Source organism: Mastigoproctus giganteus, chromosome 7 (genome assembly GCF_048544385.1).
Source record: "Mastigoproctus giganteus isolate SK-2022 chromosome 7, ASM4854438v1, whole genome shotgun sequence".
Taxonomy (NCBI): Eukaryota; Metazoa; Arthropoda; class Arachnida; order Uropygi; family Thelyphonidae; genus Mastigoproctus; species Mastigoproctus giganteus.
The window spans coordinates 141,012,035-141,026,361 of record NC_143581.1 but is presented as its reverse complement, the minus strand read 5'-3'; the positions used below and the strand labels follow the sequence as shown (position 1 = coordinate 141,026,361).

At 35.1% G+C, this 14,327-nt stretch overlaps 1 protein-coding gene across 1 annotated transcript in view; it reads right to left on the bottom strand.

The window, feature by feature from the left end:
- The window catches only part of LOC150083233 (clarin-2-like), a 91,704-nt gene extending 77,904 nt beyond the window's left edge, over positions 1-13,800 (bottom strand). The window contains exon 1 of the mRNA XM_090378442.1: positions 13,059-13,800. Coding sequence (XP_090234568.1) covers positions 13,059-13,308 — 250 coding nt within the window. The 5' untranslated portion in view covers positions 13,309-13,800. The remainder of the gene's footprint in view (positions 1-13,058) is intronic.
- Between the last annotated feature and the right edge of the window lie 527 nt (positions 13,801-14,327).

Below are 14,327 nucleotides of genomic sequence, written 5' to 3'. Positions count from 1 at the left end.
GAGGAAAGTAAAGATTTTGTCCACGTGTGGCGTATCTGCTAGAAGATGAGCATTACTCAGTGTTTGTTGCTGAAAATGAAGCAAAGTGAGTTTGTCGCTCACTGTTGTAAATGGGGCGATCAATGAGCATATGCTGGAATGTATGATGGGTGTTGCAGTTTGTGCACTGTGGTGGGTCAGTGGCCGTAAGCAGATAAAGATGTGTCAGGTGTGTGTGGCCTATCTGTAATCGGGCTAATAGGACTTCTTCCTGTCGGTTCTCATGTATACTGGATTTCCAAGGTTTGAGATTTTTGTTATTTTTTTATACCGAGTAGTTTGTTGGATCGACTCTGCCAGATGTGTTGCCATTGTTCAAGATATTGTTTCTTTATAATGTACTTGTAGTCAGATGTAGGTGTAGTAAAGGATTGGTCTATAGCAGTGGTGTCCAACCTTTTCCCTTACATGGGCCACATTCAAAGTTAAATTGGTTTCGCGGGCCGCACTGAATGATTCAAGAAAAATTAGTGTGCTTCATTTTCCATATCTTATTATGTATATGTAAAAGGCAGTTTCAATTTTCATGTTACCGCTTTTGATTTTCAGGCTATATGAAAAAAATGCAAATCCCAACACTTTTATGTGCAACAAATCTATGTCAGTCATTTATTTTTTAGATTTTATTTTAAAATTATAAAAATATGAATTACTTTTATTGTTTAAAAAAATACTTTACTTTTTTTAAAAAAACCTACTTTTGTTCTTAAATGCTCACTTTAAAAAATTCACTGCTTTTCAATATTAAGGTAAATAAATAAATATAATTATACACCTAAAACTGAAAATATTCGAAAATTTTATTAAGTACAATACACAATCACATTTACTTGACAAAACATAACATTCAATGAGATGATTGAGGCTGGATATTTTTAAATAATTGTTCAAAATTTGATTGAAAATTTTGGGATGCAAATTCACAATACGGAATACGGAATGAAATCTGTTATTCTGTTTCTTTTAAAATATTTATTTGATTTCATGTGTGAAAAAAAAAAAAAAAATTGCTCGCAAACATACATTGATCCCAACAAAGTAACAATTTTCATTTATTAGAGGAAAATCTTCAGATGGGAGAGCCTTGTAGAATTCAAGTACAGTAGTTTATTTTCGCAGCCCATATACTTATTTTTTTTTTTTTTTTTAACTGTTTTGGCTTAAAGATAAATAATTTCAAGTTGCAAACTGGGATTGTAGACTTTGTAGTTTTCAGCTATAAAAGTAGATGAATTCTTAAACAAAGTTATGTTTTTTCATGGGATCTTATATCAGCAAATCAACTTTCAAACTCGTCAAAAAGTAATTGTAATAACGAGAGGCAACGATTTTTTGGAAATGTGTTTCTCTTTTAGCTCGGTACAACATTCGAAGTGAACTAAATGGTCTTGCCCAATTTGGGATTTAAATAATAACGACTTATTCTGAAATGATTTTATGTCACCATACGAATCGGAGAACAATATTCTTTTCCATTGTAGTTTTAAATTAAGAGCATTTAAATGACTAGAAATGTCTGTAAGAATTGCAAGATCAAACATAATTGTTCTATTGATTTCCCTTTTTCTATCAAAAAAATATCAATTTAATGAACGCAGTTTAATGAAACGATTTAACACTTTGCCACGACTAAGCCATCTCACTGTACTATGTAAAATTACATCTTCGTATTCATCTTCATTTGCTGAAAGAAACTGCTGAAGCATACTATGATTAAGATCATGTAATCTTAAAAAATTTAGAGTCGAAATAACCACAGTCATAACGTGTTAGAGATCCAATACTTTCCCACAAAGAGCTTCTTGATGCACAATGCAGTAAATTCCAATCTGAGGTTCAGCTCAGATATCTATCATTTTATTGGTTATTCTACCCATAAGCCCAATGTTTTTATCAATCATATTTTTTGGACTGTCAGTTGTGACTCCTACCAGTTTTTTAATATTTAATCCTAACTTTTCGATAGATTGGAAAAAATTTTCAAAAGGATTTTCACCTGCAGTTGTTCCGCACATACTCTGTAGATCAGCTAAATCTTCAACTGGTACAAAATTATTAATTCCACTTATGAAAATGAGCAGTTGGGCTGTGTCATTTGCACCAGTACTATCATCAAGTGCCACACTAAAATATTTCATTTGTTTTATGTTTTCCAAAAGTTGTTCGAACAAATTCTTTCCAATATCTTCTACTCTTCGCATAATTGTTTGTCGAGACAAACTAACGCCTTGCATCATTGTTCGTTTCTTTCAGAACTTTTAAGAAACAACGTTGAACAAATTCACCATTACTGAACGATAATACTCTCAAAAGCGATCAAATAATGTGCAACTTGATAACTGGCACCTACAGCAGATAAATTTCCTATCTGATACGTTTTTAGTGTGTTTTGTTGTTTTCCTAAGTCGTTTTGTAACATTTAACACTTTTCTTTTCGCAACGCTCCTTTATATTGATCATAACAGTTATGCTTGGAACCATAGTGTCGTTTTAAATTATATACAGCACTTTGAAAACTGACAGTCTCCTGACACACCAAACACTGCTTTGTCGTCTTACTCAATGAAGAAAGTATGCAGTCCACCTTTGATTAAAAATATGACACTCCAAATCGACTTTCCTCTTTCGGAACATTTTTAAGGATGATTTTTTAATGCAATGCAAATTAACAATAATTCAATACAATGAAGAAGTTATATCAAAAAAATAAAATTTCACAATGTGAAAGGATTGATACGTATATAAGTATGTAGCATACATATGACTGCATTGGACTACATGTACATGTTTGATACAGTCTGTCTCGAAGCTTGCATGCTAGTACACGCAGTGGCGCGACTCTCTAAAATGTTGTTTTAGTTCACTTTCTGCGCGGGCCATATAAAAATTATTAGCGGGCTGCATACGGCCCGCAGGTTGGACACCACTCGTCAATAGGATCAGTAGCAGTTTTGGCAGCTAGGTCGGAATGTTCGTTATCGTGACCAGGGATCCAACAAAAGAAAACTTGTTTCTTCAGGTTTAACTTGGAGTATTCCAGATCTGTCTAAATAAGGGGTTCTCATTCTTCGTATGCTGTTGTATAGCTTGGATAGCACTAATGGAGTCTGTATATAACGCTGTGCAATATGGTCGTTGAGAGTGTGTAATTTAAGGCTATGTGGAACATAGTTTGCAGTATAGCTGCTATATTCAGTAGGGAGTTTCTTGGATATGGTAATGTTGTGAAATAATGCTGCTGCACCAACATGATTGTCAATTTTCGATAATCTGTTTAGATTGGTGTGTACTGGCTGTGCTGGGTTCTCAGTGTGGAATGTATTTGCAGTATGTTCTGTTGGTACAAGGTGTGTTTTTCCCCGGCTGTGAATGAAAGGTAGCACAGCGGTATATGATACGTCCAAGGTGGATTGTATGAGAGGCAGTAGGCTGTATCTTACTAAAGTCAACTTTCCAGACAGCCTCCAGTGAGCAAAGACGTATCCAGGTTGGTGGGTTAATAGATGGATAAGCTCTGTAAAGGTTTTCCCATTTAGGAGAGAAAGTCCGTTCCAAGTGAGGTGGTTTAGATGCCCCTTTGAGTTTTGCTACATAGTTTAATAAAAGCATTTGTCTACGTAGCTGCAAGGAAAGAAAGTACGTTCCAAGTGAGGTGGTTTAGATGCCCTTTGAGTTTTGCTACATAGTTTAATAAAAGCATTTGTCTACGTAGCTGCAAGGAGGTTTCATGTGCTTCAGCGCATAGGCTCTGAACCGTGATGTACGGTATGCCCCCAGTGCAAAACGAAAGGACTGTGGTGTATAGGATCAAGCCAATGTAAAGCGCTTGGTCCAGCACAGCTGACTACAGAACCGCAATCTAGACTGACAGTATTAATGCATCGTACAAATCGAGGCTTAGTGTCAGCCAACGTTAACTACAAAATTGCATTTTTGTTTTGAGACACCTTAATTTAACTTTATACAAATAACAGTGAATATCATGTGATACAAATGTATTTCTCTAGTAGTTTACAAGTTAGCTTGGGCTATAAGCACATTTCCGGTAAACGAAGAAAATGTCAAATGACTTTTTCTTGGTTAATTACAAAAACGTTTACTACAAAATGATTTTAGTTAACGTTGTCTGACACTAAACCCTCGAAATTTAGTAGTGTGTAACGGTCGACTCCCTGTGTTGTGCTTGATAGAACTCTTAAGATGTTTAGCTTTTTGAAACAGGTAATTCGGAGCGTTTTTATATGTTCAAGAAAGGTAAGTTTTTGGTCACACATCACACCAAGAAAGTGGACAATAGGGACCACTGGTATGATTTGATTTTCTGGTAGAATTTCCGGATGGATGTAGGTTAAGCTTCTACATAAGTGTATCCGAATAATTTTTTGGTGCGAGAGACAAAATCCATTGTTTTGGAACCATTTAGCTATTTTGTTGATGACACATTGCAACGGGCTTTCTACCATTCGAATATTAGGCGATACTGAAGTCAGGGTGGTGGACAATGGATACTATTTGTGGCATATCATGTGTTATTGAATTCATTATTATATTAAAGACGGTGTTAATTAGCACTGATCCTTGTGGGACCCCTTGTTCCTGGATAAACTTTGATAATTGGTGGTTGTGAACTCTAACTTGAAGTGAGCGGTAGCTGTCCGCGTAATCCCAGATCGTATAGGTTTCTCATTATACTGTACCTCCAAGCAGTGTCAAGGGCTTTTTCAATGTCAGAGAGAACCATGGCAAGGTGTTCTTTCAGTACAAAACTGTCACGGATATTTATTTCTATCATCATCAAAGGGTCGAGAGTGGATCTGCCTTTACGGAAGCCACATTACACTGGGTTTAGGAAGTCATTTCGAGCTAGAAAACAGGTTAGCCAGGCGTTGATCATTTTTTTCCATGATCTTACTCATAGAATTGGTGAGTGCAATAAGTCGATAATGTTGCGGATTTGAAGGATCTTTTTCTGATATGTAACACCGTTGAACACTTCAACACCTTCTCTCCATTGATCCGGTAAAGTTTGAAGTCAATAAAACCTACAGAAGTCAAATTATAGACCAAATCTGGACTAAATCACCAGGACTGCTGTGAAAATTGAGTAGCTTTTATTAGAAATTTGATGATATGAACAATTAAATGCAATAATGTAATGAATATAAATAAATCTGTATGTTAGGTGATGATTAAGAAGTCAACCTATGTATTTAACTCTCAACTATCAAGATCTATGTTATTTCAAAGTGAATACAATTAAGCAAATGTATATATCTATTTAATAGTTATTATTATACAATGATTATATTGTAAAGATATGAAAATTTGTACAAAAGTGTATAATGAATATTTTAAAATTTCTGTACACCCTCCTAGCCCACTTGCTGTACAGGTGGTGAACCTTGTGTTAATAAACTGATAGTAAGTAAGATTTTGGAAATGTCAAAACATAAACATAGCGCCATTTTTGGGGATATTCTGTTGTAGAGGAGTAACATAAGTGTCTTGATGGCCGGTTCAGTAAGTTTTGCTATCATGATGTAATTTTCACTCCTTGGCTGAGTTAGTCGGTCTCAGGCGTAGATAGCAACGGGTTTTTCCCCCAGAAAGTGGGGTTTTCTTCGTCCAGCAAAACAGGAAAATCGACCAGAGAACACACGCAATTTAAAGACACTATACACATGGTATATGTAAGAAATTACCGGATGATATAATGTATTCCATCTGCCCTGCTGCACTGAGTTCAGCGGAGGCTAGAGAATGCACACAGTCCTTGAGAGATGCTGTTTCAATGCAACCTGGATAGTCGTATGCTGAAAGTTGTTACGAATAGCCTACAGTTGCTCTGAACAATTGGCACAATGTCAGTGAGGGCTCAGTGGAGCTGGATCGAGTAAGTTTATACAAACTTCAGGAACATCTATACGACATTCCAGTCGTGGGCTTAACATTAGCGGTCAAGGTTATTATTTCAGTATACTGCTTTTTACAATCACTACTTGTAATGCATGCAAGTAAGAAGGACACAAAAAGGGTAATTACATAGGTTATTTGTTAGATAGTATGAATCAGAGCTGTGAAACTCAATATGTTCTACGTTGATAATAATATTAGTAAATAAATAAGAGGAGTCAACCTCAATATAGTACGTGGAACACTTCCGTATGATACCCTCCAGAAATTAAAACGGAAAAACCGAAAAAATCGAAAACTTACCGGAACATTAAAGTAAAATATAAATAATTAAAGAAAAATATAAATAATTAAATAATCAATTTAACACAATTCAAAATCAATTAAAAACAATTAAAATTCAAATTAACGCAATTAAAAGAATCTAAACGAAAATAATCAATTTTTTCGGTTTTTCCGTTTTAATTTCTGGAGGGTATCATACGGAAGTGTTCCACGTACTATATTGAGGTTGACTCCTCTTATTTATTTACTAATAGGTTATTTGTATATTTACAATAATATATACAATTTGCAGTATTGATTTAAAATAATACACAGTTATCTGATATATACATAAATGTAATAAAGTTAAAATAAAGAGATTTGGATAGTTGAAACTCTAGAAAGGAGTTTCTAGAAATCGGGTAAGGTGAAGACAGGTTACTCATGCGCTTCTGTACAGTTATAAAAAGTGAGCATCACTACTTCCTCGGTTTAAGTGGGACTTGACAGTTGGCTCTTTATTGCTAGGTATCCTCCTATCAAGGGTTTAGGCATGACTCAAGCAAGGCTGCGAAACAGGTTCTCTTGAATTTTTAAAAAATTTTTTTCCTTATTTTCAGTTAGTTTGTAAGACAATTTCAAGTTCTTTGACATATTTTGTATATTTTTTCGCTGGAAGCACTCTTCCGGCAGGCAAGATTAATGTTCATCCTTAAGGGAATGAAAAGATTCTGTGGGCTCCTCTAACGGGATATGGGACCTGTGACAATATCATTTATATTAGGAACATCAACTCTTTTAGTCAGTACTGTATTTTCGACAAAGTGACGATATTTTTCGTAGTACGAGGAGCTACCAACGTGTCATGTTGACGTTAGTGTGTAATATTATTCGGGACGGATCGTTCGGGATATAAATAAATATTCTGTTTATATTCCGGGTCGACCACATGGTCAGAAGAGTTCACGAGAGAGAGAGAGAGAGAGAGTACAAGGAACAACAAGTTATTTGGCAGATCACGGGCTTGAACCCCAGATCACTCAAAGCACCCTCGCGCCTGACCACTCGACTGCCATTCACGGCATCTCTTCTAGCCGGTTTAGCCATCTGAAGAACCAATACTCAAAGCCGAATATCTTTTCTTCGTGGTATACCGGTGCAGAGGACCAGATCTCTGAATCATACGGGGGGGGGGGGGGCATTGATCGACATTCTCTCTTTCGCGTGTGGGCAGGAATCATTACTTACTTTAATTTGCAGTGGGAAACGGGGACCATAAATTTTCTGGGACCAAAACCAATCTGGGACAGATAAAACTGGGACCAAAACCAAGAGGATGGAATTTTGCTGGTAAATTTCTCCATGATTACACTTCTGCATTTATGCTGACATCTACTGCAACACGCACATTTTCCGATTGGTCAATAAAAACTTGAAAATCTCTATTATTTGGAAGTGGTTTCACATTTGTATCATGTACCCTATTCACAAAATAACATTTAATTTTTCGTAAACGAGGTTTGTGGGCACTCTCTGTACTTTCGATATTCCTGTATATTCGACAAAAATGCTATGTGATGCTTGAAATTACTTTCATAACTGCTGTAGCGAAAGCAGTGTCCAGCTTCTTAAGGTCAATGACAATTTTCCCGTACCGTCAAGTACCACTTTCACTCGGCAGTGAAAAATGGTTTGTCGTTAAGTAGTTACGCATGAAATTTGTCAGTAGAAGGTTTTCCCTTTGGAATACTGGTCGAAATTTTTCTAGGCATTACATGGATTGCGCGTTAATTTTTTAAGAAACAAAATGCCTTGCTCTATGCAGAAATTTATAAAAGGGAGGGGTCTGACTTATTAAAACGGAGGGGGGGGTGTTATATCCTATTAATTAAAAATTGTATGCGAGCAAAAACGATGAATATGGACAAAAACTAGTAAATGATCTAATTATCCATACTAAAAATGAAATTGCCAAAATAAAGTGATCTAAACGAAGGTATTTATATTCAATTTTACTAAAAGTTAATTATAATTAACTAAAAGTTGTGTTATTTGTTAAAACATTTTAATTGAAACACAAATATATACACGATGCTAATAAATAAAAAAAATAAAATAAAACTGAGTAAGCAACCAGTTACAGGGAATTTCATTTTTTCAAGTTACCCCGGTCGAAATCAATTTCCTTACTTAAATAATTTCGACAGATTCTCGTAGGAAATATGTTCAAAAACTCAGATATGTGTTTAAAAAGTTCTCATCACCATCAGTTTTCAAATATCGTAGGTTAATGACCGAAACCCAAGACCTGTCGTTAAAGCTTCATTTCCTACATTCCCATTTAGACTTTTTTTCCTGAACACTTGGGAGCGGTCTCCGATGAACACGGTGAAAGGTTTCAGAAAGATATTTCTCAAATGGAAAAAAGATACCAGCGAAAATGGAGTCCAAATATGTTAGCAGACTACTGTTGGAATCTCGCAAGGAGACACAAATGGACGTTTACAAAGGGCAAAAAAAAAAAAGACAAAAATAAGTGTTTTGTTATCAGATAAACATTTCTGTAAATAGAATAAGGTTAATAGACCCATTGTTCAATATTTAGCACTGTATGTAACATTTTCTTAAAATATATGAAAGGTTGCCATATTGGAATTCAGTAATGTCAAATCTACAAAACACATCCTGAATTTTAACCGGGAGCGGAATTTTTTTTTTTTTTTTTTTTTTTGCCGACATATTCGCTTTTCAACTGAAAAGTGAACACCTCCCCTACCAAAAAAAAAAAAAAAAAAAATTCCAGCAATTAATATTTCTTCTTTTAATACATACCACAATGGGCTTTCCATATACCGTATATTTTAGCTTAAGCACTATGAATTGCTTCTTAACGTGCAATGATTGGACGAATGAATGGCATTATACGAGATATGGATGCGCAGAAGATGCAGAAGTCGTTGCTTTTTGAAGAGCTGGTTTTTTTTGTTAACAGTTTAATAAATACATACATCATGAATTATTATTATTTCACATCCCTATAATACGTTTTATATTTCAATTGCTATTAAAATTCAGAAAGAAATAAGTAAAGTATATTACGAAAATGCTTAATAGCATACAACGATCTGAGGTACTTGTTGCTATTTGTTAATTTTATTAAATTACAGAAATGATTTAATAAAGATAATAATCGAAGTGATTTAATTCGTGTTGAATTTCAATTTTTATTAAAATTTAGAAGTAATTAGGTAAAGCATGTTAAAAATATTGAGTAAATACTGCGTTATATGTGCAGGGAGTGAAACCATTAGAGTTACTAGTAGTTAACTAAAATTCAATTTAAAAAATCGAACGCGCCTAACGCATTGCGATCATTACCCAACTCGTTAAACAACAAAGCTAACACAAATGTACCAAAATGGGTTAGGTTTATTTATGTAGCCACTATTTTACACAGTGTACTATAGCACTTACAAGTACTGTATTTGCTTGGATTGTTCTGTATGAACTACAGAGAACACGCTTCTTAACGAACTGCTTATCTTTATTATTATTATTGGTAGTAGTGGTGGGTTTTTTTGCGGACTGTAGGGTTCCCCCATTCGCCGCTTTGTCATCTTGCGGTGAGGTAAGCGCCATCGCCGGCCGTTTGTATGTAGTGTTGGAATATGTGAAGTTGTGATGTTTTGTTGGGTTGAGTGGCCGGCGTCAGGCGATTTAGCAACCAGGAGGCGACAAACACGAGTGTTACTGTCCACTGTCTCACATCTCTAGCTGCGCAGAGGCAGGCCAGATTCATCTTTTAGCTCCTGCTGGGTGTCCCCAGAACCGATGGTCTTGGGATATATCTTTATTATATAGTAACACCACCTTACACTCGGCATTCTTAATAATTCTGAAAACTGCTGTTTGCAATCATTCTAGAAAATTCGGTAACAGTGATCACCAAACTTGTAATAATAGTAAAAAAAAAATTGCAAAATGGCCAAATATGGATGTATCTTTTGAACTCTTGAGTACATAACTCCATCCTCGTATACGAAGCGGAAATATGGCCACATATTTCTGTCCACAAGCCGCATATAGAATATGTGGCTTGTGGGCAGAAATTCAATACTGGGTTCTCCAGTATGACAAAACCGGAAACTAAGATTTCCATTCACAATATCTAGAAAGCAAATCTAGCAGAACCCCAAGCTCAAGCCGCTACCTGCATTTACTCAAAAAATAGACGAACTCCCCCTGTGAAAATTACTCTCGGAAGTGGCAGTTTCTCCAAACCTCATTCCCACGGTCACTGTAGCGCCATCTAGTATGAACACAAGACCAAGGCAACTCTACATCCCTAAACCGAACAGGCTCCAAAAAATGGACAGGTCATTCCCTAACTCTGCTACTTAACTAATTAATCAACAGAGAATCTATTGTTACGAATTTGTCACTCGCAAATCCTATAGAAATGAGATAGCCAACCTGATCAAAAACCGCTGAATGGTTCCACTCCAAGTCCTGCCAGAGAAGTGTGAACTTAATATTGTCTCCAAATACAACTGTGGAATGGATCCCAAAGATTTCCCATTTGTTATTAATCTATTTTTATAGCATTTGTAAAATTTTGTTAATGCCTGCCCCATACAAAAAGCCGGATGGGCTTGCCTGTACATTTTGGCAATAAATGATTATTTATTTATAAATTACTCAAAGACAAAGCCAGACCGTAAAACTATCGCTAACCTGTATTATTGAAACCTCATAATCAGTGTTGAATCCAGCGGGGTGGAATTCACCCCGGTGGAACAAAATCATCCCCGGTGAAAAATTGTAATTTTTATTTTAATATCCATTCAAAGACCTCGGACGTTGAAATTTTTGCCACATTTTTTGTTTATTTTTAATTGAATTTTTCTTCTTACTGCGCTCTTCAGGGGCCATATTATCAGTTTACACAATGTTATAATTATAAAACACGAAAAATCACATTAACTAAGTGTTGTACTCGTTAGGTGGTACACGGTGAAAATATATCACTAAATTTCGCAAGACACGAAATTTTCAAAATAATTAAATGGGCAATATTTCTAGCTGCACAAATTGTAACTAAAAGCCACTATTTCAAGTGTCGGCATTTTCATTTTATGGTTCTCTTAAGTTTCACACAAACCATCTCTTGCTAGTGTCTCACACAAACCATCTACTTGCGACTAATTCTTTGTTTGTGAACCGTAAACAAGGTCGCAGGCTGCGAATATGTTTGCGTGAATTGGTTCCTGTCAGATGTTATTGTAATTACAGTATAAAGTGCCCCACAGCTTTCAGGGATTAAATGTCTGGGTAGAGAGGGGAGTCTACTGCAACCACTACTTCAATCTTCGGCAGTTTCGCTTTATGGTTTTCACATTCCCTTTACTTGTTTTTTTTTTACAGCAGGAGTCTACTTGTGGCTAATTCTTCCTTTGTATACTGCAAACAAGGTTTGGTCGCAGCCTATAAACAATACATTTTATAACCTTTTTATTATATATGCATCTGTACTAAATTAATAAATGAAGTGATTGACACACGCAAAGAAGAATAAGATTATTATAATACAGTGCTTGCATGTTTCATTATAATTTGTATGTACAGTATACATATATATATTTTTTTTAATTTATTTATTATTTATTTTTTTTTTGCGAATTTTAATCGGTGATTTTCATATCATTAAACTGTAAAATTTATTGTCAGTAATGTGGTTTTTGTTAACTGGCTATTAGTATTTAGATGTTAAATAATTAATATTTCTTTTTGTTTCCTATTTTGTTTTCTCATATTCTCTTATTATAACATTCATAAATACAAATATCTGTTTGTAACATATACATATGTTGTAAATATTAAATAAAAAATATACACATATACATGTACCCCCGAAGTTTATATTCTCCACCCGCGGTGCAAACGCTCTGGATTCAAAACTGCCCATAATGCTCTCCCTAGGCTTATAAATCAATTTCAAATTGACATCTTTGTTCCCAATCTAATTTCATAAAGAATCCTCACGCCAAAATCTAGCGAATGTTGAGGCATACATTTCCGACTGTTAATTGATAATATTTTTATTGTAATGTTTCCATTTATTAAAATCATATATGAATTATTTTACATGCATTATAACGTCGGGTTAAAATGCATTCATTTTATTATGTCACTTTGTGCTTTTATTTAACTAATTATACTTTTCATTAATTACGTTCTTTTATTGCATTATATACAACATGCAAGGAAGAAAGTAACAATCCTATGAAGCCCACACTTTTTAGCAGAAACTTGTTATAATAGAAGGGCTCTTCATTTGAAGCATATTTTTTCAATACCAAGCCTATGTTTAAAACTAAATCAACCCTTTAATGCATTCTGCTTTTTCTAAAGGATTTTTGTAGCTTTTAACTCCCTGTGGGAAACTAATATGCACTTATAGTAATTATGATATCACAACAACACCAAATCGGTTTTTTTTTGGGAGTGGGGGCTGTTATTAATTTTAACATTTCGACTAATTCAAATTTTAAATATTCATGTTTAATCTCAATCCTATTTGTTGTTTGGTTATCCCGCCACGATGATCAAGTAACTCTCCCAATATGCAATTTTATGCCCAAACAGTAATTGCTATTTACTGTTATACGAATACTACAATAATGCTAATCTGAAATTATGAATCACATTTCGGCATGATTTAAGCATTTTTCAAACTAACTCTTCCGATTTTGCTGGGAAAAAGTGCCAAATACCAAAATACTAAATTACTGTTCCGATTCGGGTATAATGGAAGCGATGATGATAATAAACGATTTACTTACTTTTTAATGTAAACGTTCGATCTCCAAATCCATAATTTAAGGTCTTCTTCCCAGAAAACAGACCAAAATAAACATATCCACGAAATTTTTTGGCGAAATTATCTGTAGAATTAACTGTAATGTTTAGGCCTTTTCTCACAGGTTTGCTGGTGATCCACTGCTCACTCGCCAGTGAAATAGAAAGCATAATTAAGCATGCACAACACACTATAAATGTTACGAAAATAACAGCCCGCTTCACTGTAACCATGGTTACAATTAATTATGTCACTAAATTATTTGGCATTTTCATGCGTATTGGACGTTGAATGTTTACCAAACTTTAACATACCGTCTCATAAAAAGATGAAACTTAGTTCACCTTTCGAGAATTCCCAAAATATTTAGCTGGTGGACCATTTTGTAGTTTCTGTCTTCAATTAGCAGCGTGCACTTGGAAATACCCAAATGATAGACTTTTCGCCAGGGTATACACCTGTTTCGTGTATTCTTGCACATTCGATTTTCTAATGGTAGGACATAAATTTATATGATTCAAAAAACAGTAGAGAAATGCACACTTGCAACCGAACACTTTCCTTCAATGGAAGGCCATCCCCAAGCGGCAGTAACAGGCAGCGGCAACATCCCGCTTTACGTAAGATGCACACAATCTGTCGGCACGTTCTGCTCTCTAGCTGCGATTCCAGTTATAACCCAGAGTGTCAGTGATCGACCAGGAAACAAAACTATCCCATCCTGCCTACAATGCAACAACCTGTGAAGAGGGCGCTTTACTGCTCCGTTCGGCACCATATGCTACTCGGCTGTGAGCATAAAAACTCAACGGTGAAAACGTAAACTAAACGGAAGGAAGGAGGTAACTTAAAAGTTTACTGTGGAATCGCGACTAAAATTTAGGAAGGATGATTGTTTGAACATGGCATATGAAGATGTTTCGAAAAATGTCTTGCATTTTTCAGTGATTTTGATAAAACAGTAGGCTAGTAGGCTGCATGCATTTCCCCTCCTCTTTTGATTATGGGAATAAATTTAATACCGGCTTATGATTTTAAATAACTGGACTAACTGAATGGGTGATGAAACCGTGGGCCACATATAAAAAAATCGGATTACACGTTTTCAGAAATTAAAATCTGCATAAAATAAAATCATTAACTTGATTATGTTATTGTTCAAGAGTAGGGCATAGCTTTTTTCATTGTATGCGTAGCAATGAGCAAACTAGGTTCAATCTTGCTTTATTTATTTCCTCCCCATTTTTTTTAA